We start from the raw sequence: 27,500 nt of genomic DNA, 5'->3' as shown, positions 1-27,500 counted from the left end.
TGTTCATAATCCTTTACGGGTTCCCCAAAACTGGTAGAAGTAAAAAAGCGACTTTGAAAGTGCAAACTTGCACCCAATGCTAGCAACAGAGATGGCTCTGCTAAGGAAGCTTGAGGTCTCAGGTGATGCTCATATATATATATATATATATATATATATATATATTATTTTGCTTAAAAGAGTTCCAACACTGTCTGTTTTTTATGTTTTATTTATATTCCTGCAGAACTAATGTGTGGTATAGAATATGGAATATACAATATATAATATGATATAAAATAAAATAAAATAAAATAAAAATGGATGGCACCATGAAAGAAAGTATTGAATGTAGATGAAATATTGAGTGTTCAATATAAAGGATCAAATATATAAATTTATAAATATAAATATATATATATATAAAGGCGACTCGAGTTTCAGGGCTATTTCCCTTCGTCATGGCCGGTATGACAGACTGATGTGTGTGTGTGTGTGTGTGTGTGTGTGTGTGTGTGTGTGTGTGGTTATTTTGTGTTACGCTAAGGACCAGTGCACGGACGGTACCAAAATTTTATTTTATTATATTAAACGATTTCATAATATCACTACGTAGTTTGAATTCATTATTATAACACACAGACAGATGTGTAAAGGGAGAAAAAGCGCATTCAGTACAAATATCTATAAACGTATGTCTAGATGGGTGTTACTTAGTTATATATCTTTGTACACAAGTCTTTCTATAGTCTCTCATTCTGTCGCTCTTTATATGCAACTTTCATTTATATATATGCACTGGCGTGGCTGTGTGGTAAGAAGCTTGCTTCCCAACCTCGTGGTTCCATGTTCAGTCCGACTGTGTGGCACCTTGGGCGAGTGTCTTCTATTACAGCGTCGGGCCGACCAAAGCCTTTTGAGTGGATTTGTTAGACGGGAACTGAAAGAAACCCGTCGTATATATATAAATGTGGTGTGTGTGTGTGTGTGTGTGTGTGTGTGTGTGTGTGTTTGTCTGTGTTTGTACCCTTCCACCGCTTGACAGCCAGTGTTGTAGAGATCAATAAAATAAGTACCAGGCTTAGGAATTATTGGGTCATCCCATAAATAATGCGGTTTTTTTTTCAATTGCATGAACTAAAAGTCGGAGGGGAATGGGATAAACTACCTGCACCATCTTGCTATAAAATCAGGTACTTCTTGTTAGGGTAAGTTTTGAAGAGTGCAGTTCGTATTTTCAAAGCTGTAATGGAAGTGACAAAGCATATTCAGCATCTTTTGCCTTGTGAGTTCAATAAAGACAACAACGCAACGGAAAATGCGAAGGATATTAATGCAGTATATTGGGATCGGACAATAAGCATAAGCCAGTGTCAACGATGGTTCCAGAAATTCCGAGCCTAGAAGATGAACCTCGTCCTGGAAGATCCCTAGAGATCGACGAAGACGTAGTGCAAATCCTGGTGGAACAAAATCCCATCGTAATTGTTGAGGAAATAGCAGAAAAGCTTGGATTTGGTCATTCAAGCATTCATCGACACCTGCATGCTATCGGAAAAGTCAGCAAACTGGGTCGACGGGTTCCTCACAAACTTTCCGAGTCTAATCGCGCGCAGAGAGTGAATGTGTGCTCTTCTTTGCTATAAATCTTGGAGTCGATTTGTTCTACTAAAACCCTTCAAGGCTGTACCCCAGATTGGCCACAGTCAAATTTCTGAAACAAGTAAAAGATAAAAGAGATGTATATATACAGTACACACACACACCATGTGTACACAGTCTTCAGGCAAGTTTTGACTTCGTTGAAAATCCTGTGCATATACAGTCGAAACTTAGAGTACCAGGAGACTGATTCGACTAAAACAGAATACTTTATTAATCTCTGCTATGGTACTGAGCGCTCTTTTTACCTACAATCAACGGATATATATATATATATATATATATATATATATATATATATATATATATATATATATATCCGCTAACTTACGGGGACGTAAACAAAGCAATAACGGTTGTCAAACGGCGGTGAAGGGAGAAACACAAGCACAAAGATATCCACACCTACTTATACATATACATGACGGATTTCTGAATTCACTCACAATGCATTGATCAACTCGGGACTAGTAAGAGACACCTACCCAATGTGTCGCAGATTGGTACTGAACTCAAAACCTCGTTGTTGCTAAGTCAGTTTCGTATTATTACATAAGGTAGAAGTAAACCGTCTGAAGGGATATTTTTATTATCTTAATTTATATTATATCGTGATTGTTAGTTAAATTTTTTTTTTTATTTCTGGTATAGTTATGTTCGTAATTCATAAAATTAATGCTGGAATGGCTGGATTTGGCATCCCCCACCCTTCGCATAGGTTTTCGAAGAAAACTACCTTTGTTTAGATTTATTTTCTTATATAGTAGCACGATATTCAAACAGTTTTGAACGGTATGGTTCTTTATTATTTTTCCGTCGCAGAAATTTTGGTGAATTTATGCCATTGTTATGAGAACTTTTATCCAATTGTATTGCAACGTCAAAAATAGAATCGATTGTTTATTATTCCTGCATAAAAGACACCATCTGATACTTGGTTTAATTATTCCCTCTAATACTATCTAATATAGATATATACATTATTGTTTCTATAAAATTAACTTTAATTAACTAAAATTAACCTCGTGATGTCTGTTATATATGTGTCATTATATTGACTTGCAGTCAGTAAATGTCTCATATTATTTTTATGTTTAATACGAAAATGATGAAAAAATTAAATATGCGATGTAGAAGGATGAAATCTCGTTTGACTAATTTACATAGTTCATGTTTGGTTTTTTGTTTTTGTTTCATAGTGCTCGATTTGTTTCTCAGTTCAATATCCATCAACGTCCAGTTTGTCTTCCGGCATTTTACATTCTGAGTTCAAATCCTACTGTGGTCAACATTACTTTTCAGCCCTTCGAAGTCGAAAAAATAAGATACTGGTCTAGTGCTGGGATCAGTCATAGAATAACCCTACTCCACAAAACTTTTAGAAAAAAAAATTATGTGGTTAGTTCGACTAACAATAGCAACGGAAGTAGTAATGGTAGTATAATAACACAAGTTATATTTCGTGGCTTTTCTGTCAATATTTTCTAAGAAAATAGATATTAACAAAACGCAAACATTACTTTATATAAGGAACTCTCATATATTTTTTCCTAGTTGTGAAGATCTTCTGTAGTCTCTTATAGGAATATTTTTTCTGGGAGCCGTAACATAAATATTAGGGAACTTGGCATTCCAAACACAACAGGAACTACCTTTACTTCCAATTCTCTGGTACCGTTCATCTCGATATCACACACACACACACACACACATTCTCGGCATAGTTTTTAAACGATTGGCATCTTCTGATAGTATGATATCAATGCATGCTAATATCTTCACTTCAATTCTTAATTGTAGATCGTTATGTCTAGTCGATTGCTGTCCTGCCTCATATGATTGTTATGTAACTGATATTTTTGTTCGTGCTTCAAACCGTCGATGAAACATTTTACGACCGAGAAATATGTGTGTACGTACAGTTATTCAGTATGCGCCTACATGTTTATAAAATGTGTAACGTATTCTGTATTTGCTCTTAATATTCATCCTTTACATGTACTCTTGATTAAGTCAAATACCCGATGCCTGATTTTGTGCTTTTCAACTATAAAGCTATGCTCAGGATTCTTCCTTAACTACTTGAGGCTGATCTAAGAGCTCAGAAAAGCATCCTGTACAGAGAGGGACTTCACGTTCAATTTTTGACTCATTTGTGGCATCATTCTAGCATTAGATATAATTTTTTTTTTAAGTAGTGAGCTGACAGAATCTTCAGCGTATCTGACAAAATACTTTGCGAGATATCCACTCTACATTCAGAACTCAAATACCATCAAGGTCAACTTTGCCTTTCATCCTTTTAGGGTCGATAAAATAAGTACCAGTTGAGCATTGGGGGTGATATAACCAACTATATCCTTTCCCTAAAATTGCTGCCCTCGAGCCAAAATTTGAAGCTATTATTATTTTCAAAAAATTGTCTCATTTCCGAATAATATACGTAGTTTTTTCCACTGCGACACCATGTACACCTCTATAGTTTTCATAGTGTCATATGTGAGTAGTGTTTTTTCTTTTTCTTTGATTACTTCTTGATTTAAGGTGAAGAATTGGCAGAGTATTGGATAAAATGCCTTACTGTATTTGTTCCGGCTCTCTGCGCTGAGTTTCAAGGTTAACTTTACTTTCAAACTTTCGAGATCGATAAACAAAACTACCAGACCAATGCTATGGATTGGTGGATGAGAGAACTTGCGGCATCTGTTCTGGATTTGTGTATTCTGAGTTCAAATTCCACCTATTTGCCATCAAACAGTAACGCAGCACTTTAGAAAAAAAAAGACAATGGTAACATAACTTCTTTAGTATTAGAAGATGACAGCCATCATCTAACACTATTTTACTTGACTTTTTTCTGTAATATCCTTTATCCAGTTTCAGTGAAGTTCCTGTTTTTACTTACTTACTCAAGCCCTTCATTCCGTACACAGCATAGACCATCGACGACTTGTCTACACTGTTCTCAGCTCTCGGGTGTAAGGCTTTCTATTCTCAGGTCTTGTTAGTTTTGAATTGTCATCGATGCTTCTGTAACTTTTTTTCATCCTTTGATCTTTAACTTCTGCCCCTTGATATATTCAACTCAGCTGGTATAGCTCTCAAGGCCTGCGGGGCACACAAGCTACCGTACCCCAACAAGGAGTGGACCTTGTGGCAGAAAGAGTTTGCATTCATATATGTATGTGATACAATCGTGACATTGCTTAAACCCTTCCGGCAGCCCTCCTGACAATGAAGTTGTCAGGTTCTGTCACTCAGGTTCCGAATGATCCATTTCCCTCCACGATGTGGGCGGGAGAAATAGCCGGAATTAGTTCTAGCTTCAAAAGGCAAAGAGCCGGAACATATATGTAAAGATTATTGTCTGGTGTTATAGCACGCATACCAATCTGCAACTCTACTATAGCACTAATAATTACATCCGCACAAATAATTTCAATTTGACAAAAATGATTCTGCTTCAGTGCAACATTTACGTGCGCGCGCGCGCGTGCGTGTGTGTGTGTGTGTGTGTGTGTGTGCGTGCGCGTGCGTGTGTGCGTGCGTGTGCGTGCGTGTGCGTGCGTGTGTGAGCGTGTGCGTGCGTGTGCGTGTGTGTGTGTGCGTGTGCGTGTGTGTGTGTGCGTGCGTAAAAAGTGTGCTTGTGCATAAAGCATTTGTATTTTACATGTAAATATCAATCTCACATATACTATTGTTAACAGAAATATTCAACGCAGGTTAAATTTTTGTAGGTCAAGATACAAATTATAGAGATGAAAGGTTGAAAGGCAAAGCTAGGCGCAGTTGGATTTGAACCTGCAGCGCAAAGAGCAGCAATAAATTCTGAATGCCATTCTATCCGACGTTGCTCTTCTGACATATTTTGCTTTTCAGTAATGTGTTACGTATAACTAATGCAACTTAAAACGGTATAAGGATTTGGTCGTGTGTATGTGTATCTGTGAGTGTATTGGTCTTTATAGTGATATTGTGTTAGTATGTGCGCATAAAATGAGTTCATGGCCGTTTTCGTTTATGCTAGTTATCTTTTGGTTCACACGTATCATGTATTGTTGTACGAACATGTTTTGTCATATCTTGTCTCAATGGTTTTATAAGCATTTAACCCTTTGCATATCACATGTTGCATCTAAATACGTAACACATCATATGTGAATGTCTATTCTAAATTATACTGCAAAAAATGCATTGTTTTCTGTTTAATTCATCAGATTGGTCATACACTTAAGCACTGGTGGGCGGGTTGAGTAGATGTTCTGCATTACAACGTTCATTACTGTTAAAGGGCAAAATCGTGTTGGCTGACATGAGTGAGTCAGCTGGTTTCAAGGTGGAGACAAGCAATGAATCACAAACAACAAGGGGTAGTTGAATGCTGAAAGTGCAATTGAAATTCCTGAGGGCAATTGGAGAGACTCCAAGATAAACAGCATTTTGTGTGTGTGTGTGTGTGTGTATGTGTGTGCACTTTGCCGCGCGTGTTTGTGTGAGTGTGAAGTGAAATGAAAATGCGAAACGAAACATTTATTTACTTTGATGTATCTCTATAAATTGTATTTTGTATGACAAAAGTTTAGCCTGCCTCAATATTACTAAAAGATGTTCACATATAAACATGAACATATACGCAATTAGTGTATGTAAAGAATGGTTGTGATTTATGTACGTGATTTACGCACACACGCGTCCAAGTATTTTTGGTCAAACTCCTTCTTATTCTGAGTTCAAATCACGCCACGGTCAACTTCGCTTTACACCCGCCCGGGATTAATAAAATAAGTACTAGTCAAGTACGGAAATGACTTAATCAAATGACAACTCTCAACAAATTTTCGGCTTATGCCGTGGATTATCAGAATTTGGCTAAATCTCTCCTCCGAAAATTGGGCTCGTGTTTATGTACTTTGAGTAAAAGAGGTTTTGTCTAGGATAAATAAGTGACTCACTATATATATATATATATATATATATATAAAAGGAACAAAAACGCAATAGAGGGCATTAAAACGTTCGGACAGATAGACGATGCAAAGGCGGGCAAGAGAAACAACAATTAGGACATAAATTTTACGAACTCACTTTCCGCATATTTTTTTTTCTTTTTTTTCGCTTTTTTTTTTTTTTTTTTTTTTTTTGGTTGAAGATTCACAAAAGACAGTAGATTACTTTAATCATATAGTTAATTTCATTCGGTGGCTCATTGTCCATATTTTCATACAGTATTCCATCTAACATGTACCTCTTTACGTATTTGCATAAACTTTTGCCTCCTATATTCTTGCAGAAAATGTGACAGTTTATCTAACGAAGTTATATAAAACCTTGGTGCATTGTTACTCTTGATTCTGCTCACTAATAGCACTTTATCCTATTCATATTCTAATCCCAAAAAAGATTTTGAAAATATGTGTAGAATATAAATATTGTATCTGATCAAATTCTGTATTTCTAAGTAAAATCTTGATAACCTCTAGATACCTGACGCCCCTGACCTGATATTACCATCTCTTGTGAGCTCTCAATGCCCTCAAGGAGTACCATTGACCAAATTAACCATTTGTACAGATGATCTCATAAGAAACAAAAGCTACATATGTTAAAGGAAGACTTTCTTTATCATTCAGTACATAAGAATGATGGTGTATAAACACAGTGTTAAGCTAAGTTCATCGTAAATCAACAAATAGTGCTTTTCTCGATAAATATATAAAAATAGGAGTCATACAATCACATTAATGAATACCCAACACGACAGAAGTCCCCTAAAACGACACAAGAAGGTATTGTGTCGTTTTAGGGGATTGATAATCTTGGATGTAAACATAACAACAAAATATGGTATCTCTGAACAAACTTCAAGTCAAATTTTATACAAATGCCACTCCTAGGTTTTGTAACATCCGCAACGATACTTTCATGTATGCGAATAAAATACTGTAAATATTAATCAACAGAAATGTGAATAGTTAAACTCTGACATATAACAATAAAGTTCTTTATATATCAATCCCACAGAGGTTAGTAACCTCAACATACGAGACAAAATGATTAATATAGACACTGCTAATTCTTATTAGTTAAAAATTAGAGAAAACCATCTGGTAAAGAGCTATTTACAAACTGTATTACATGGTTTTTCACCAACATCACTGAAAAACAAATTAAATGGTCTGCGATGACTTAATATGGGCAGGCTAGTATTGCAACTTCTGCTGCTGTTGTTTACTCTCAGGTCAATCAAAGATAACCTGAGGCTCAATTCAAACTGTTATAAGGAAAATGCATGTACTTATGCATCTATATACATAGATTGTGTGTGTGTGTGTGTGTGTGTGAGTGTGAGTAATCTGAAGTCAGTAAACATTATAAACAGAAAGAACAACAGAGCAAGGATAAAGTTTACCGTCTGAGCTGTTGAAATTAGTGTCAACATTTCAGAATGATATTTCTTCTTCAGAAAGAAAGAGGAATCACACGAGGAGAAAAATAACAAGTACATTATATATATATATATATATATATATATATATATATATATATATATATATATATATATAATTCGCTATCACTATATTCGAATATGTATGTTATAAAGTAAAGCTTCTCTTATGAATTACTAACTCCCATTGAATTATACCCTTCTTTCTTGAAAAGTCTGCTGTACGAATGCAATTTAAATAATCAACTATTTAAAAACATGTCTTATTTAACAGAATGCCAGAAACCTTTGTGAAAGATTGTGTATATTTTGTGAGTAAGCGCTTTTATTTTTCAACTCTTCAAATATACGCATTTCATGCTAATGCATAAAAAAGTTGGGTTTTTTTATAATAGTGTTGTTTCCGGGCTAGTTTGGGATTTAGGATTCTTATAAAATGTCCTTTTTATGCCTATCGTAGTTGATAGTTTCATCATGTATTTTGTAAAAGAGGAACATTTTAAACTTTCCAATGGCATAAATGTCAAGATGTTTACTAGATGGAACATTTGATTATTTATGCACGTTTACACGACTGGTTAGTTTTGTCCCTGTCTCTCCAATGTAATTCTCATTGTGTGGTTGACCTGTGATGCTGTAAATGGGTTTCTTTTTTTGAAATTTATCTTCGCATTTACTTTCAATTCCTTTCCATTCTTGAACCGTTTTATTTTTCTTTGCTCATTTATTTCGCATGTCCCACAACAAGGGTTTCCAAAGTTTTTTACTTGTATTATTTCTTTCTCCGATGTAACTTTCGCCTTGGTTAGAAGTCTCTTGAGGTTTTGGTAGTTGTCTTCGGTTGTTTGTAATTTTTTATTCGTCAGAGAGTGAATTAATATGGAATTGGGAAGTTGTGGTTCTGAGGTGAATACAAATGGAATATTTGCATTTTCGTTTACACCTTTAGCATAAGTATTTCTCCGTAAGGTCATAGATTGGGGTTTCTTTTGCTTTGGCTATGTCATGATTTACTAATTTTTGTGGGTATTTCTGTTTTTGAAGGAACATGTTTAATTCTGCCAGTCATTTCTCTCGTCTGAGCATATATGTCTTACCATATTGAATAGTATGTTCCTTTTTGAACGGGAAGGGTAGTAATCATTAGAATGTTCAGAAAAGGGAGCTCCTTTTCATTTATATACATAGTAAATTGTAGCGATTCATGAATGAGTTTTTTCTTACTTGTTTCAGTCATTAGACTGTGACCATGCTGGGGCACCGCCCTGAGTTTATTAATTTAAGGGATCTTATACAGTCCTCCTTACTTTTGTTCCAAAATATGAAGCAGTCACTCAGGAGTCTTTTCCAGATTCCCTATTAAATAGATTTGTAAATAATGATCAAATGTAATTCTGGACAATGTATACATTTTTTCTTCTAGGTACCCCATTACTAGTGACGCAAACGTTGGTGCGACTTTCGTCCCCATTGTCATTCCTTGTACTTGTAGATAATATTGGTTATCAAAGAAGTTGTTGTTTTCTAGTACTAACCATAATCCTTCAAGTATAGATTCTTTTGGGAACCTCTCCCGAATTCTTTGTGGGTATTTATCTACCCGGATTTCTACTGTTTCTAATCCATAGGGGATATTTGTGAAGAGACTGGTTATGTCAAAGCTAACTAGGATAGTTTCTTTATCTGTTCCTTCTAGAATAGGGTTTAGGAAATCCATACTACCAAAGGTTAGTGACATTCTGTTAGTGGCATTTTTTGTAAATAGTTTATCACTTTTTAAAAAACCTCATCCTCACCCCCCTCTCTCTCCCCTTTTTATATATATCAGTGCTACCAAAAGATAACAAAAGTTAATATAACAACAATATACAATATGTATGTATTTTAAAGCGACTATCAGGATGGTCCGAATTACGATTCTTTTGTATCACTTTTACCACGTGACCTCTCATCAAGTAATTTGCCAAACAAACATATCTACAAAGCATTATGAATAGTTCATTAAAGGTGATGAACTGGCAGACTCTTTAGCATGACAAACTAAGTATTTAGTAGCATGTCTTCCAGCTTTACGTTCCCAGTTCAAATTTCTCATTTGCCTATCATCATTTCGGGGTTCATAAAATGCCAGTCGAACACTGGGGTTATTTAAAGCCTTAGCCCTTCCCCACAGTTTCAAGCATTGTGTCTATAGTAGAAATAATTATTAACAGTACATTAATAATACATTAGTTAACTTTCTATTGTTTTTACGTTATTTTTTTCGTTATTGTATTTTTCTTTTATAATGAGATTATCTTTCATGTGGCATCGATAGATGTACTGAAGCCTTCCATCCTACTTTACATTTGATGCGATGAGAAGCTTCTAGATAGTTCCTCAAAATGCTAGACATTCTGGCCAAATCATTCTGAAGTCATATCCTACCACCTTAAAAAAAAGGAAACATATAATATTGCCCTGGACAGTGTCTCTCATAGGGGTCGAGATGTGAGGATTGAAAAGCGTGGTTGAATTGTAATGTTAAATTAAGATAGCTTCAAACTTTTTTAACTTGTCCGATACCAAGGTTTCGGGTTCAGTTCCACTGCATGGCACCTTGGACAATTCTACTATAGCACCGAGCCGACCATTGCCTTGTGAGTGCATTTGGTAGATGGAAACCCATCTTATATGTGTGTCTTTATGTCTGAGTTTGTATTCACTCCATCACTTGTTAATTGGTATTAGTTTGTTGACGTATTCTTTAACTCAGAGGCTCTGGAAAAGAGACCGACAGAATAGTTCCAGACTTAAATATAAGTCTTGGGGTCGATTTGTTCGACTAAAACCCTTCAAGTTAGTGTCCCATTATGGCCACAGTCCTATGACCGAAGCAAGTAAAAAATAAAAGAGGGGTTGCAAACTTTATTTTGTTTTCTCATTAGGAGTGAAAAAGAGGCAGAAAATTTTTATATTCGAAGCGAAACTACTATTTGTCTTTTTAAGAACAGCTTGTCTAAGGTACACCATTCTGGAAAATCAAACGAGATGCCCGTGGCTTGGATGCTTTCTGTCATATATCTGTTCAACCAAGATTGACTTGGGAAGTATAGAATCATAGCATTCGTAAGTTTAGAAGTCTTACCCATTTATTTTTCTTATGTATTTTTTCATTCGTTATTATCCCTATCTGTCTGTTTCCTACTTTATAATTCATTGCAAGCTAAGTAACAATATCAGCAGAGTTTATACTTGCTGACATAATTATAGACAGAAAAAGAAAAAAAGATATTCTCGACAGAAATAGATAAGCCAAAGAAACCTTGCTATGATCCACTGTCTACGTTCCCTGCTGTAGACATTTCTGAAATCCTTCAACAAAGAGCAAAGTTCAAGATTAGTCTCAGTGAACTAGATCTAGGAAATTTATTCTAACATTTGCTTGTCAGCTTGTCACTTGCATATATATATATATATATATATATATATATATATATATATATATATATATATATATATATATATATATTGTATGGTGTGTGTTAAAGGCTAAACTTTCAAGGTTAAATGAAATAATGTAATAAATAAATAGATAAAAGAAAAATGATAAAGAAAGAAAAAGAAACAAACCCTCAGAGTTGATGTTTTGCAGCATTGGATAAAATATTTTCATTGTGAAAGAAATTTGGCGGGTTTGGTACATTGTCGGCGGAGAATCTACCTTGCGGGTTTTAGTTACATTTATTTACATTCTGATTTCAAATCCCACCGTGGTAGACTTTGTTTAATTTTCCGAGATCGATAAAACAATACCAGTAAAGCTCTGATTTAACCTTTGCTCCCCGCTTATAAAAGTTTCTATCGTTGTTCTAATGCTAGAAATTATCCTGATAATTATGTTTTGTAATGAAGTATCAGATAGGCTGATTTCTTTTCTGAGTTCATATCCTACTGAAGTAAACTTTATCCAACACCATTCTGAGATCGATAAGATAATTACTCGTCAAGTACTGAAATAAATTCAGTTAGCTATGAAATTCCCCATTCCAAACAAGCATTTGAAGAAAAGAGTAAAATAATTTTGTTTTGGTTATTTTGTATGCGCGCGCCCCGCATGTGTACGCGTGCACCTGCATGTATGTGCGCGCGCCTGCATGTGAGTGTGCTCTCCTGCATGTGTGTGCGCGCGCCTACATATAGGTGTGTTTGTGTGAAACTCGTTCCTTAAACTTGTGGTTCCAGTTTACGATCCCTCTGCGTGGCAACTTGAGTAAGTTTTTTTTTTTTTTTTTCAACATAGTTGCATTCAATCCGAATGTTGTGAGAGAAATTAGATTAGACGAAATCTGTAGTAGCCCGTCGTATGGACAGTAGCCTAAGTTGAAGAGCTGTTTGAGGAGTGTTCGATATTTGATCAAAGTAGTGCATGGTGTTATTTCTTTACTACCCACAAGGGGCTACATACAGAGGGGACAAACGGATTAAGTCGATTATATTGACTCCAGTGCGTGACTGGTACTTATTTAATCGACCCCGAAAGGATGAAAGGCAAAGTCGACCTCGGCGGAATTTGAACTCAGAACGTAGCGGCAGACGAAATACCGCTAAGCATTTCGCCCGGCGTGCTAACGTTTCTGCCAGCTCACCGCCTTGCTAGTAGTGCATGATGTATGTGGCAGTAACATGAGGAGCACACAGATGTTCACACACAGAAAAACACTCAGAGGTGCGTAGAACTGGGCGCTTAAGCGTGCACAAAGAATTAGATGAATATCGAGAAAGCACTATACGTATTAATATGCGCTCTAACAGATTTGAACGCGAATAACTAATCATAAATTGGTAAAATATGTTTTTATTAACCACTAATTATCTAGATAATTAATATTTTCTTTTACAATCTGTTTATTGGTGTTGGATGCATCAATATGGAAGTAAAAATGTATGTGTGTTGTCTTTTTTCTCGCTGCATTTTGAGCGTGGAGTTGGGTGCCTTTAGGTGTTTTATATGTAGGTACAAACGCCTTTTTGATAAAGCGTTGTTTTAAAAATGAATTTAGGAAGAATTAGCTACGGGTATTGTTACTTTAAAGTTAAATGAGATTTGCTTAACATATCTCGTCTCTTTTGTTCTGGAGTTCTTATGGGTTTTTTATGAAATGTGTTTTATATTTAAAACCACTAAAGCAATATTAGGTGCATGAATGCTGAGCGGGACGAAGCCAAATGTTTTTGGAGGGCTTTTAAATTATAGTTATATGATTCGATAAAGTGTGTATATATTACAAGGTTTCGCTGCGTTTCTTCAACGGATGGTATTAGGAGCTGGTAAGATTTAAGATAACTCGAAAACCGACTCCTTTAATGATGGTGTTGATGATAATACAGTTAAAGTACTTAGTTTTTTTTTTCTTTGTTTTCTATAATGATGGGGTTTATGCTTTTCAGGATTAAAAATAAAGAAAACTGTCATCTCTGTTGATGGGAAGACATTTTGTTTTTATTTCATCTTGAATAAGTCGATCAAGTCACTTTCTTCGGCTGAATCGAATGTGCTCATGTTGAGGTCAAAAAGGATGAGTGGAATACTTTTAATCAATAAGCTGTAATTGAAGAAAATTACAGATTTTATAACGTACCTCAAGATGTTGGATCCATATAGGTGATAAATTTTGGATCAAGCAATTGAAAGGTGCTAGTTGTTAACGTCGAATTGTGTGAAAGTTTACATTTTCTCTATGCTATTACTCCACAATGATAGGTAGGAATTGTTTTTGACTGTGAGGATGATTCTGTCTACGATTTTTCTCTCAATATCTGCTTAATTGTGGTTTAGTCTGGATTATTAATCTAGTAGAGGGGTGGCTGTATAACTTTTTGTAACCTTTGTAGGGAGGCTGAAGTTTTTAGGATTAGAACGCAGATTCTGTGTTGAGACTTGGTGATAACCTCAAGGTTATTTGGTTACTTTTTTTTTCTTTGTAAATATTTGCCATGTTTTGTGCGAGTGGCTTCATTTCATAGACGTTTTAGGGCCTATTCAAGTGTACAAAGACGCTCTGGCTTTTGGACAAGAAGTGGGCTTCTTTAGGGGTTCCTTGGAAGTTCTTCATGTTGTTCCTGTATTTCGAGTTTTAAATTAGCGAGTAGTTCGTCATAAGGTATACATTTAGTCATCTTAAATCTGAAGCTTAGCTTAGACACAGTGATAGTGTCTGATTAAGTTTAAGTTATTTTCTGATATAGGCAAAAACCACACACATACACACACAGGCGCACGCGCGTACGCATAGATACATACATACGTACACGCACACGCAATATTTGTTTGATCTCCACTTTAACTTTATTATCGGAGTTCTTTCGTCACACATTCTGTGATCTCTTCAGTAACTTCCTGTTCCTCATATCTCTACTCCTCTCTGGTCGTGTTCTGTCTATTCTATTTTGTCTTTCTGTATTTATATACACGTCATATTCGCCGTCTTTTACGATCGATTAAAATAATAAAGCTTTGGAAGATTTTTTTCTTCTTTTAATTTCTTGGTCAGAAGGCAAAGCAGAATCCATGATCTGTTGCAGGGTTTCTGAGTTTGATGGAAGTGAGGGAGGAATGTATTCCCAAACCAGAATGTTTGTGAAAGAGTTGACTCCGCTAATGGCAGAGAAGGTGCCCGATATTGGTATCAAATCGGGCGATGGATTAAATCATAGCGCAATTTGAACTCAGAAAGCAGCGAACTGAAACATACTGCAAGGCACCCGATCTGACATTCTTACAGCTGCGTCAATCTACATTAACACAGTGAAAGGCGCCAATCTGCATTAATACTTTCTTTTATCCCGTCTTTTTATTGATCCCAGATGGATTAAAGATAAAAGTTTTTTTTTTTATGGCGACGTAGAGGATTGAACTCAGAAACATCTGACATACTTTTAAATGTTGTCGAGTAAGTTCAAGGTGAACACCGACGTGAGTTGTCTTATGATCAAAGATGCTCAAGCCATGGTCGCAATGGCTTTTTATATGACGTACTTCTAGGGCTATGTTATCCTTGACACATGTGTGTCCTTTCCTTTTTATACGAGCGAGGTTTGATTACTTGTTTTAGCAGGTTGAGCGGCCACGTAGCTCAGTCTTCTTGCTCTGCATGTAATCCGATGATGGTATATCGTTTGTACCAACTCACTCGCCTTGTGAGTATAATCTTTGTATGTAAATGTGTATGGTGTGCGGTAGATATAGAGACAGAAAACGAAAATAAGAAGGAAAAAAGTGTGAGTGTGTGCGGTTGGTTGACTGGCTGCTGGCTGTGGAAAGACACTCCATACAATTAGGTCAGTAGTCCAGAATAACCTTCCTTCTCAGACATACGGTTCCATATGTTAAATAGATTCCCTATCTGCCTTTTTCTCTTCTTTCTTTCTTTTCTTTCCCTTTCACTAAATGGAAAACAGTTTATAGAAATCTTGTTCCATTGGCACTGTATGCCTGTAACTGATGTCTCTAACAGTTTTTCTCTTTAATTTTTCTTAATGTTCAATTCTTTCATACTTTCTTTCTTTTTTCTTCCTTTCTTTCTTCCTTTCTTCTACCTTTCTTTACTTTCTTTCTTTCTTTACTTTCTTTCTTTCTTTACTTTCTTTCTTTCTTTACTTTCTTTCTTTCTTTACTTTCTTTCTTTCTTTACTTTCTTTCTTTCTTTACTTTCTTTCTTTACTTTCTTTCTTTCTTTACTTTCTTTCTTTCTTTACTTTCTTTCTTTCTTTACTTTCTTTCTTTCTTTACTTCTTTCTTTCTTTACTTCTTTCTTTCTTTACTTCTTTCTTTCTTTACTTCTTTCTTTCTTTACTTCTTTCTTTCTTTACTTCTTTCTTTCTTTACTTCTTTCTTTCTTTACTTCTTTCTTTCTTTACTTCTTTCTTTCTTTACTTCTTTCTTTCTTTCTTTACTTCTTTCTTTCTTTCTTTACTTCTTTCTTTCTTTCTTTACTTCTTTCTTTCTTTCTTTACTTCTTTCTTTCTTTCTTTACTTCTTTCTTTCTTTCTTTACTTCTTTCTTTCTTTCTTTACTTCTTTCTTTCTTTCTTTTACTTCTTTCTTTCTTTCTTTTACTTCTTTCTTTCTTTCTTTTACTTCTTTCTTTCTTTCTTTTACTTCTTTCTTTCTTTCTTTTACTTCTTTCTTTCTTTCTTTTACTTCTTTCTTTCTTTCTTTTACTTCTTTCTTTCTTTCTTTTACTTCTTTCTTTCTTTCTTTTACTTCTTTCTTTCTTTCTTTTACTTCTTTCTTTCTTTCTTTTACTTCTTTCTTTCTTTCTTTTACTTCTTTCTTTCTTTTACTTCTTTCTTTCTTTTACTTCTTTCTTTCTTTTACTTCTTTCTTTCTTTTACTTCTTTCTTTCTTTTACTTCTTTCTTTCTTTTACTTCTTTCTTTCTTTCTTTACTTCTTTCTTTCTTTCTTTACTTCTTTCTTTCTTTCTTTACTTTTTTCTTTCTTTCTTTACTTTTTTCTTTCTTTCTTTACTTCTTTTTTTCTTTCTTTACTTCTTTCTTTCTTTCTTTACTTCTTTTTTTCTTTCTTTACTTCTTTCTTTCTTTCTTTTACTTTCTTTCTTTACCTTTTTCTTTACCTTTTTCTTTCTTTCTAATTCTTTGAAATTTCCTTGTAAATCCACACTTTCGAATTGTTATTAGTATTACTTTAACAAAACGAATACAAATGTCATCTTCTATTTGAGTTTTAATATTTTAGTAGCTGTAAGTGATGCAACGACCTGGCTTCGTGCGTAAAAGCATCAGTATTTTAATGCCTGGATGTCATCAGATCTTTTAATATATATATATATATATATATATACACATACATACACATTTCCCCAGTGATCTTTTTCGCCTGATCAATATCCTGGATGGAGTCATTTTATTCTACTTACCCAACTAATCTGTCTGGCCAGATATTAAATAACAAATTTGTGTATACATCTATGGTACTATGTTTAATCACACTCTCAGCAACGGCGGTGGGTGCAGGAGTGGGGTCACCAACAACGACAGTGAATTGTTTACGCTCAAGAAGTGATTCCAAATTTCGGGGTCGTCGTCGTCATCATCATTATTATCCTCATTATTATTGCCAGTCAGCCAAGTAACAAGTCAGTTACCCTTTTGGTATATATATATATATATATATATATATATATATATATATGAAGGATAACAAAAAATGGAACGAGAACGTAACAGGCGACAACAAAACGTCCGGACAATTAGACGATAAAAAGAAGGACGGGTCATTCGGAGATTCCTATCCTCAGTCGAGTACCAGATTATCTAAGAAGTTTCGGCCGGTTACACTCGAGACTGCTCCAATCTGGCCGAACAGTGAAAACAAACGGTAAGGGCTGTTAGGCCAAGACGATAGAAAAATTATTCTTTGAATGCTACTTAGATGTGACTGAGACAAAAAAATCTCGTCTTCTCTATAGGAAGGCAGCAAATAGAGAAGACGTGATTTTTTTGTCTCTCTGTCACATCTAACTAGCATTCAAAAGAATTTTTCTATCGTCTTGGCCTATTAGCCCTTACCGTTTGTTTTTACTGCTCTGTCTTGTTCTCACTGTCGTGTTCTTAGTTACACTTTCACCCTCCGCAAAAAATTCCAAGTTTTATTTAATTTGCTTTGCGGGAAGGGCTGTTCCAACGAAGTCGCGTATTGTCCTTACCTTCGAAACGCGGAGTAGATGGAAGAAGGGAAATATTATGTTGCATGACTCGTTTCTCTGTTTGTTTTTTCGTTGTTCGAAAAAAGTTCGTTTTCTGTCTTCGTCTTTGTTTTCGTGTCTCATTGTGTTTAACGTTTTTTGTGATGTCCTGTACCCATATATGCATGTATGTATACATATAGATGTAGGTATGTACATATATATATGGATATATGCATGTATTTATATATTATTTACGTTATATATATATATATATATATATATATATGTACACATATATATATATATATATACACATATATATATATATATATATATATACACACACTCTCTTGAATTCGCCTAACTAGCAGTTTTCGTTGCTAAACTGTGAGTTGAACAGCGGCGGTCATCTTAATGAAATGTCGACCTCGGTGGAATCTGAACTCGGAACGTAAAACTTGAAGAGATGTCATGTAGCATTGTGTCTGCCATGCTAATCATTCTAATAGTACGTCGCCTTTTTGAGCATATAAGTTTATGACTACTTCGTATTATACTCTTTTCGGATCATCTAATGCCTTAGCTCTTTTGCAATATATATATATATATATATATATATATATACTTTAATTAATTTCTATATTCTAATCAATTAATTAATTACTATCCTATTTCGTCCTCTCGCTTTTAAAAATTTTTTATCCTTTTCTCTCACAGTGCCTTATCCTTAGGAGAGTAACTGAGATTTGCTTTCCGCTCGGTATAATTTACCAGCACTCAAACAACTTGTTCATACGTTATCAGCATTTATTCATTCTCTTACTGGCACTGGTAGATAAATCACTTTACTTTCTTTGGTGTGTTTTACTAAAAATTGTACTTTTCTGGTTAAGGTCGTCAGAATATTTTATATCAGAAGGATAGGGAAAGAGAATGAAGGAAGGAGAAAAGGGGTGAAATGAATTTGTATTCGTGATAGGAACGAAACTAAAATTGGTGAGCGAAGCGTCGTCGATTCGTACGTGGACCACACATCTAGACAGGCTTTTTATTCTTTCGACTCTTAAGGCCAAAATATAAAGAAGCTCCAGCAGGATTCGAACACACAAACTAAGCGAACTAGGTGCAGATATGGCGCAGTAATTAAGAAGCTAGCTTTGCAACCATGTATTTTGGGGTTCAGTCTCACTCTGGGGCACCTTGGACAAGTGTTTTCTACTATTGCCAACCAATACACTGTGAGTGAGTTTGGTAGACAGTATATCTACATATTTTGTGTGTGTGTGTATTATATTTATGATATGTGTGTGTGTGTGTGTGTGTGTGTGTGTGTAAGTATATGGGGGGAGGTACAAACAGACATAAAGATACACACACACACACACGCATATATATAAATGCGTGTGTGAGTGTGATGCTTGTCCTCTATTCCACCGTTTAACAGCTTGTGTAGGTTTGTGTGTATCCCTGTAACTAAGCGGTTCGGCAAGTAATATCGCTAAAATAAGTACTGCAGCTAATTTGTTCAACTAAAACCTTTCAAAGCTGTGCTCCAGCATAGCCACAATCCAATGATTGAAATAAGTAAAAAATGAAATAAAAAGATAAAAAGGATTTCTGTAAGGGATTTTGTCCAAAGATACTGCGCTTGGTGTTATCCCAGTTTTAATAAATATTGATATAGTATGATTATTCAAACATACACACATGTGTGTGCGTATGTCCGTGTGCGCGATATTATTATATATTTATTAAATAACTACACGTTATAACTATTAGTTCTAATCCATTTAGACAGAGTTGGCTGTGTTAACCTTGCTTTTACTCTCTACATTAAAACTGAAATTTCTTCTAAAAATATGCTTTTACCTTTTAAGATCATTTTGATTTACTGCTGCTGATAAAAGCATCGACGTTGCAACTTGCTGAGTTTCTTGGATCAGTAACTTCCTGAGAGACGGCACCGTTGCAGAGTATACTGTTGAAAGTATCTTTTACCCACGTTCTCCCACATCTGGTGCGTTCCGGAGTTTGGGTTTTTCCTCACACCCTTCCTCTTATACATCAAGGATCTACAACACTTATACCCCTGCAATGACATCCCCATTCAATTCTCGTTAATCTTACGAACCCAAGAGTCATCTACATATAACCTAGACATTTTATAGCAAGCCTACTTTGACTTAATGAACAAATACTTTGAAAATAGCCTCCAGAAAAGTCATACCAACCTTGTCGACTTCAACGGCACAAAAATCACAATTACTACATATAGAAGAAAACAATATCGCATCCAACTCACCTGCGTATAGACAGTATACAACAATAATTGATATTAAAGTTCTTACATAGCTAAACTTTATCGACACAGAAATCCTCTCCTGTACATCCTTACTGTAGCAAAGACTGTTTTACAAAGATTCAGGGCCATAAAATGTTTCATTTCTCAACTGTCACTAACCCTCCGTGAAGCTTAGAGGAGACGCACAACAGATTACTACGCCAAAATCTAGGACAGTACTGTTGCTACTCATACAGGTATCTTGGACCATATACCTCAAAAGGCAACTCGACTGATAAGCATGAAGTCGCTTGCCAATGCACTCTAAATTGTAGCCCACAGACGTGCTGTCTTTCTTTTTTTTTCCTAATGCCGTTCTATTGACGTCTGAGCCTTGGAGTTAACTAGCCTCGAGTTACTCCCACCTCACCACTCAGATACTTACGACTCCAACTTCTTTTCTCTTCACGTGGCCCATATTGTCCAGACCTACTCTTTAGAGCTCATACTGACAACTACACTCAGTCCTTCCTCCGCCGAAATAAATAACAGCGAAATCTCCCATACAAGACACCTTACGGTTAAAGAAGATATATTAACAATATAGTCCCCAGTATCGAGAAATTCGGGATGGCAAAGACTGGAAAGACAATAGGACTAAACAGTAGCATCAACATCTTCAGGAAGGACACACGTTTCTGGATATACACGTAAACACTAGATGTTTGTAGCTTTAATCGTCATGATTGTATGTTTCCTTCAACGACTGACTCTAAAAAATAATAACAGCAGCAATAACAACAACAATAGCAAACGTCTATAAGCATCATAGATGTATGCAGGAAACCATCAAATTTTTGTCCTTGCCGTTCTGTTTATCTCTTTGACGCAGCTTTCTGAGGTGCTTGAATAAATGAATAAATATATGGTTTCTTCTGCAAAAGCTACTCCATCAAACATTCTCTGTCAAATAAGAACAGTATCGCTACTTCACTTCATATCTACAACACAATCTTATGTTGGCTGCGTAGATCTTGCTTTCTGCAACTACTATTAGTAATATTCATTTCTACTCAAGGCACAAGGACCGAAATTTTGGGGAATGACCAGTCGATTAGATCGACCCAGTACGCAACTGGTACTTAATTTTTCGACCCCGGAAGGATGAAAGGCAAAGTCGACCTCGGCGGAATTTGAACTCGGAACGTAAAGACAGACGAAATACTACTAAGCTTTTCGCCCGATGTGCTAACGTTTCTGCCAGCTCACCACTTTATTACTATTACTAATTTTAACAGTAGACTGTAGTTCAACTCAACGGAAAATGCCAGTTGTAATAGAGTTTTGTATACTAGGATTTTAAAGCAATCTAACCTCGAAAGATGAATACTCTTTAGCAAATAATCAGTGAAACTGAACAAGATTATCATAAACAATAAATGCTTATAATAAAATGCCACCACAAAAGTAAACCAACATATGTAATAACGACATCTTCCTCTCAACCTCAAACATGTCAAATACAACGTTACACAACATCAGGTCATCAGCCAGACAATCTAATCAGTCCATTAGATTAACCATCAATCTCCATTTGAAAGGAGTGCAAAGTAAGACCAGCGTAGGATTAACTCAATCACAACCACTTAAATTGTTGCATTGACCGTGTTACACTTGTAGACGCCCAGCGCACTCTGCCGTATGGTCTCGTGTCAAAAAAAAACACTGGAGACCACAAAAATTCGATGCCATACGAATCGCTTAAATGATAACTGAAATGATAACTGAATCGATAACTTAAATGATGACTGAATCGATGTCTACCATTCTCTCAGCACACAACAGTGATGGCGAACTGGGTTGCCGCAGATTTGTTTGTTTTTTTATTAGTGACACTCAGACAACACAAAGGACATACGTGGAATGATAACTTTACTACGAGCAGTAAACGTCATGTCAATAATCATGCCACTTCAGATGTATTTATCCTCAGCAAGTGGATGGCCACTGAGTGTTCGGGATTACTACGGACTGGAACGACAAAAAAAAAAATGTCTCCATTCTGACAAGTTCGTTGACTTTCAAATTAAAATATTCTCGATGACGCACTTGTAGGTTCCTTGGATGAGACCCACAATGAATTTCTCAAAAGACATTTCAAGCAATCTGAAGATTTTATTACACTATCTCCCATTCTATTCGGATTGTGTGCTCCATGCACGACCAGATCCGTGGTTCTCAAAGCCCTCGATTTGATGGATCCGGTGGCCCTGACCGTGTCAAGTTCGCTGGTTAATAATCAACCTGATTAATAATCAGGTACAACATGTTGACAGCTATAAGACAAGATATACGCGGATGATTGAGATGCATCCGATTCGGTTTCATTATAAGCATTAAGTAAAAGAAGATGGTGGATTGAGACCGATCTTTTAGTTAATACCTTCAAGATACTAACATCTCAAATTTCGAAGAAAAACGTCAAATTTAAATTGCGCATTGAATTACACTCCAGTTATATAGACTTCCCCTGTGAAGATAGGTACGTAGTTGCATTACACATTGTTAAACAGTTTGTGAATGACGACAAAAACTCAAAGGACATTTTGTTTGCAATTTGTAATGTAAGTAATGTAGAGACTGTTTCCTGTTTGACTGCGATACTATAACCCTAAAAATTTACCCGATGTTCAAAGAAGTAAAGGGCTTCAGCAATTTTTTGATCCATGGTGGTCACATTATACTCACAGTGACTGAAATTTGTGCTGGATATTTCAATGTTAGGTGTTTGAACAATGAACATATCAGTGAAACTTCTATTGTTTGTGATTATTTGTTCTAAGCCATCTTAGCACTAGCCAAACTCAGTCTAGAATTAAACCTCGCGTATTTGAGCTAGACTCCATATCGAGCGCTATGGACAGGGATGAAATCAAAATTCAACTTCATCAGCTGCTGCCCAATATCCACGTACCTCTGGACAAAGATCTTGAAATGCTTGGATCTCCAGTCTTGGGCAGTGGCATATGTTGTAATGTCACTTAAAACGAAATGATCTGAATGATTGAGCGCTAGAAACATCTGGATGCACATCCAGCCTACTTCATGTTGAATTACTGCGTCGTGATGTCAAAATTGTTGCACCCTAGCCACATAACCACAGCGTATCGAAAAATCGATTACCTTATTGTTATGGGAGAATCCTGTACACCTCTACGTGACTAACGAATTTCAGTAAATAAAGAACTCTATGTGAACTGTCACGAGCTGTTGACAGTGTTGGTCGGCCGTATCGGTTACTGTGTTAGTTCACCGTGAGTTGGTTTAATACCTACATTCGAGTAGTACGGAGTGCGTTCTGTGTGAACAATAATTCTGCGATAGGTTATTTTTGATAACCACACCAAAATATTTATTTGGGTAATACTATTTTACACCCGACGTGTACATGCACGTCGTAACACTTATAAATGAGATAGATCGACTGATAAAAAGGATGTTAGCAGACATATCTAATATTAATTTCTGTAAGTTGGTATGATAAAAATCAGTTGGTTACAGATAATCTTACTTATAAAACTGGGAGGCCTCAGAGCCAGGAGAGCGTCTGACCTTGCACTGAATGTATGTATGTGTAATATATATATATATATATATATATATATATATATATATATATATATATATATATAATCTCAGTGCACATTACATTGGTTAAGAGGATCATCTCCAATACAAGATTTTTTTTACCCGTAGACTATGCTGACTGTCTTGGAGGATTCACCGACACGTTTTGGTGATTACCATTAGCAGCTTCATGAGTTGATACCTAATTCAATTGAGTCTCGGTGTCCCTGAATTCCAAGTTAGAGAAGAGCATCAGGTGAGCTCGGATGTGTACCGAATACGAAGGTGTAGGTGTGGAAAAAAGATATATTTGAAGAAATATCTTGTATTGCATCGTTTCATAACTTTGTGATTTCTCCGACACGCTGAAATAAGCAATATTATCAAATGACCTTGGTGTCGACCGATCAAGACCTTCGTGATCGCAAATACCCGGAAAAAAATTACCTGTTTTCTGCACATTTCGAGTCCCTCATTAATTACAGACGTCTCTATCGCCGGTAATTTCACTGACAACCGTTCTCGGATGCTGTGATTCACCGATCGAGAGGCCTGGCGATGGTGAAGAAAGTAAGTTCGTGTCGGTGCGAAACACATTTACCGTTAAACCGATTACAATAGAAATAACTATTTACCGTTAGTAAATTGATAGTTTTTTTTTTTTTCAACAATATCAGGGCAAAGATAACTGAAATTATAAGAACCTTTTACATCATAGCTATAAGACGAATTGGATTGGAAATCATTCGTGGCAATGCACCTCCGCTCATTTTTGTGTATATGTAAATAAAAAGGACAACGTGTTTAAAATAAAAATATGTATAAGAGAGATATGATTCAATGAGACAGTCAATGGATCACTATATTTCAGAGGGTTCAAGTTGCAGATGTGTTTAAATAATCGACTCTTAAATGCTACTAATGCATATCAATGACTTACAATTAATACTCAAATTCAATGGCAGGTGTTAAAACCAGCAACCATATGTCTGAGCAACGATTTATTTCATCTCTCACTTTTCCACGAGTCCTGAGGAAAGGGTTATAACCTCGAAATATCGAAATACATGGTAAAACTTCAGCTGTTGTTCTGTTTTCATTTTTGTAGTTCGTTTTGTATTCATTTCACATTTTTTCGGCCTTGTCAAGTTTTATCTAATGTATATTCTAATGACGTGGACACTGTTTCTCAGTATACATTCGCACTCACTTTACTAATTGTAGACAACATTGTTATTCGAATTAGTGAATAAGCGTATATAAACTGTGGCTTTACTTTCTAGAAATAGCAGCCAAATCTCTCAACTTCTTTAAAATAAACATTATATTATGTATTTCTGGAAAAAGAAATGGTCAAGAATGGAATGCCTTTGACTATAGAGATTCTTTATCAGGATTAATCCGGGATTAAACAACAAAACAACGAAAACCTGGAACCAAAGCGCTTGGGGTGGACGCTTAAATTCACTCAACTCATGCTAGCAAGGAAAGATAATTTATATTTTTGTTTATTTAGCAAAACAAGATTTAGTTTGTATATAAAGTTAGGTAAATAGTGTATCATATTTTCACATGATAACCTTTAACATTAGAGTAAATGGATAAAATAATTAAGTATACATAAATAACTTTGTTTCAATGTATTCTCGGTGCTACCATAAACATTAAAAATAAAATAGTTCTGTCTTCGACGAAGGGCTTTACTCGATACGTCAGTTTTCTTATCTCCTCATGGCGTGCGTGCATGTCTAAATGTGTAAACCTTAATAAATAACTTTGTTTATTCAATTATTTTCTATTTAAGGTTTTCTTCTGGTGAAGGAATTATCTCTAGAGGGCGTGATAGTTGTCAATGCTATAAATATAATACTCAGCATCGGACGATATTCCATATCCTGAGTTAATCTAGCTATGTTTACCAATTTATTTATCTATGTATTTCTATATTCAATAACGAAATATTTACATTTCGAGAAGAGCAAAGACCCATAGTTTATAAACGAAAGCGGCTGAGTTGATGGATACGTTATCTATGTGACAATAGTGTGGATCGTTTTTTTTTTTTTATTATCATCTTCATCATCATCATCATATGTCCGTTTTCCATGCTGACCCAGGTTTTACAGGATCCGACGAGCTACAGAGCTGCGTCGTACTCGATTGTCAGTTTTGACATTGTTTTCTACAGTTTGATGCTTTCCTAACGTCAACTATTTGACAGTGTCTGATGGACGCTTTTCTTCCGTGCCACCAAAACCAGCGAAGTTGTCAAGTAACTTGCAAGGCGGGAAATGAATGAAAAAAAGGAAACTATTTATACTACATCATTGGAAAACCCACTTAACTCTCGATAACCTATTTAAATAGAAATGGGAAGTTTCAAAAGTTGACAAAATGCAGTAAAATGGTTTGCTGTCACGAGGAGGAGGAGGATAACGAATTGGACAGAGAAAAGTTCCTGCTCGGAACGTTAAACTCTCTTTTTACGATAAAACTAAAGGATTCCACTATCTATCTATCTGTCTATCTATCTGTCTATCTATCTGTCTGTCTATCTGTCTGTCTATCTGTCTGTCTATCTGTCTGTCTGTCTATCTGTCTATCTATCTATCTATCTATCTATCTATCTATCTATCTATCTATCTAATTGCTTAGCCACTTCATTACTGCTCTTATCTAGTGACATGGCACTTCATACTGGAAGACTTTCTGGGTGACCTTTTGGCAGTTAGAATGATAGCATCGTCCATTCACTTGATGGTAGCTTCTAGGCGACCGTAGGCTTGTCCAATCTATATTTTCCAGCAGATTTCGAGTTGTTTATTGGCCTTAAAACAGTTCTGAGCGAATCATTCTCCTCCAGCTTGGCAAGACTAGTAGACCATGGTTTCTGGGTCTTTACCCTTCATCTGTACTGGATACCTGCCTGCTACAGATAGCAGTCATACATATATATATATATATATATATAAATTCATAAAATACAGGGTCGACCAAATGTCACCTGACAGTAAATCAAAACCCATATAATTCCAAGATTAAAACAAAAAAATATTTTATATGAGACTTCGCTAATAAATAGATAAATGTTGAAAACAAAACGGTGATTTTTAACTCACAGTATTCAATTATTAAACATTCATAATTTGAATGAATAAATAAAATTGAATATTAAGTATTTATGGAATTTTGGTTTACTGTCGAGTGACTTTTGGCCAACTCTGTATATATGAGATTCACACTTGGCTGACCGTAACTGAGTGAAACTTGAGTAAACAAATATTTTATATATATATGTATATATATATATATAAACATATTTATTCATTGCATTGTGTTCTACATCAGGTTATGCGATGTTCATACAATGAATAAGTGTTGTACAATACTTGCTTTGTATGTGTAGGCATACATGTGTCTATGAATATAAGTATATCAATGTTTAAATTAATAATTAAATTCAATTTTAATTTCATACATTTCAGACTGGCCATTTGAAATCCCAAGACGGTGATTATTTCATAGAACCAATAAAAGGACACTCAGTTGGTGCCAATGGGAAACATCCACACATTGTATATAAACGTTCTGTCCTACCTCAATTTAAGGATATTTCTGATGGTGCTTCAGCTGAGAAAAAAGCGGAATATAAATCAACCCCCTGTTCTGTTGGCGGTAAGAAATAATAGCTTCCCTTTTGCCTTTAGAATCAACCTAATACGATATTCTCTCTTTCTCATATATATATATATATATATATATATATATATATATATATATATATATATATACACACACATATATATAACTTTTTAAA

General features: G+C 35.3%; 1 protein-coding gene across 2 annotated transcripts in view; it reads left to right on the top strand.

Annotated features, from left to right (window-relative positions):
* The window catches only part of LOC106871710 (A disintegrin and metalloproteinase with thrombospondin motifs 6), a 294,912-nt gene that overhangs the window by 48,642 nt on the left and 218,770 nt on the right, over window positions 1-27,500 (top strand). For both annotated transcript variants that reach the window (XM_052976060.2, XM_052976057.2), the window contains exon 3: window positions 27,169-27,358. In XM_052976060.2, coding sequence (XP_052832020.1) covers window positions 27,169-27,358 — 190 coding nt within the window. The remainder of the gene's footprint in view (window positions 1-27,168; window positions 27,359-27,500) is intronic.

This window comes from Octopus bimaculoides, chromosome 2 (genome assembly GCF_046866305.1).
Source record: "Octopus bimaculoides isolate indiv1 chromosome 2, ASM4686630v1, whole genome shotgun sequence".
Classification (NCBI taxonomy): Eukaryota; Metazoa; Mollusca; class Cephalopoda; order Octopoda; family Octopodidae; genus Octopus; species Octopus bimaculoides.
Note: the sequence above shows the minus strand (reverse complement) of the source record. Positions and strands in the feature narration are given on the sequence as shown.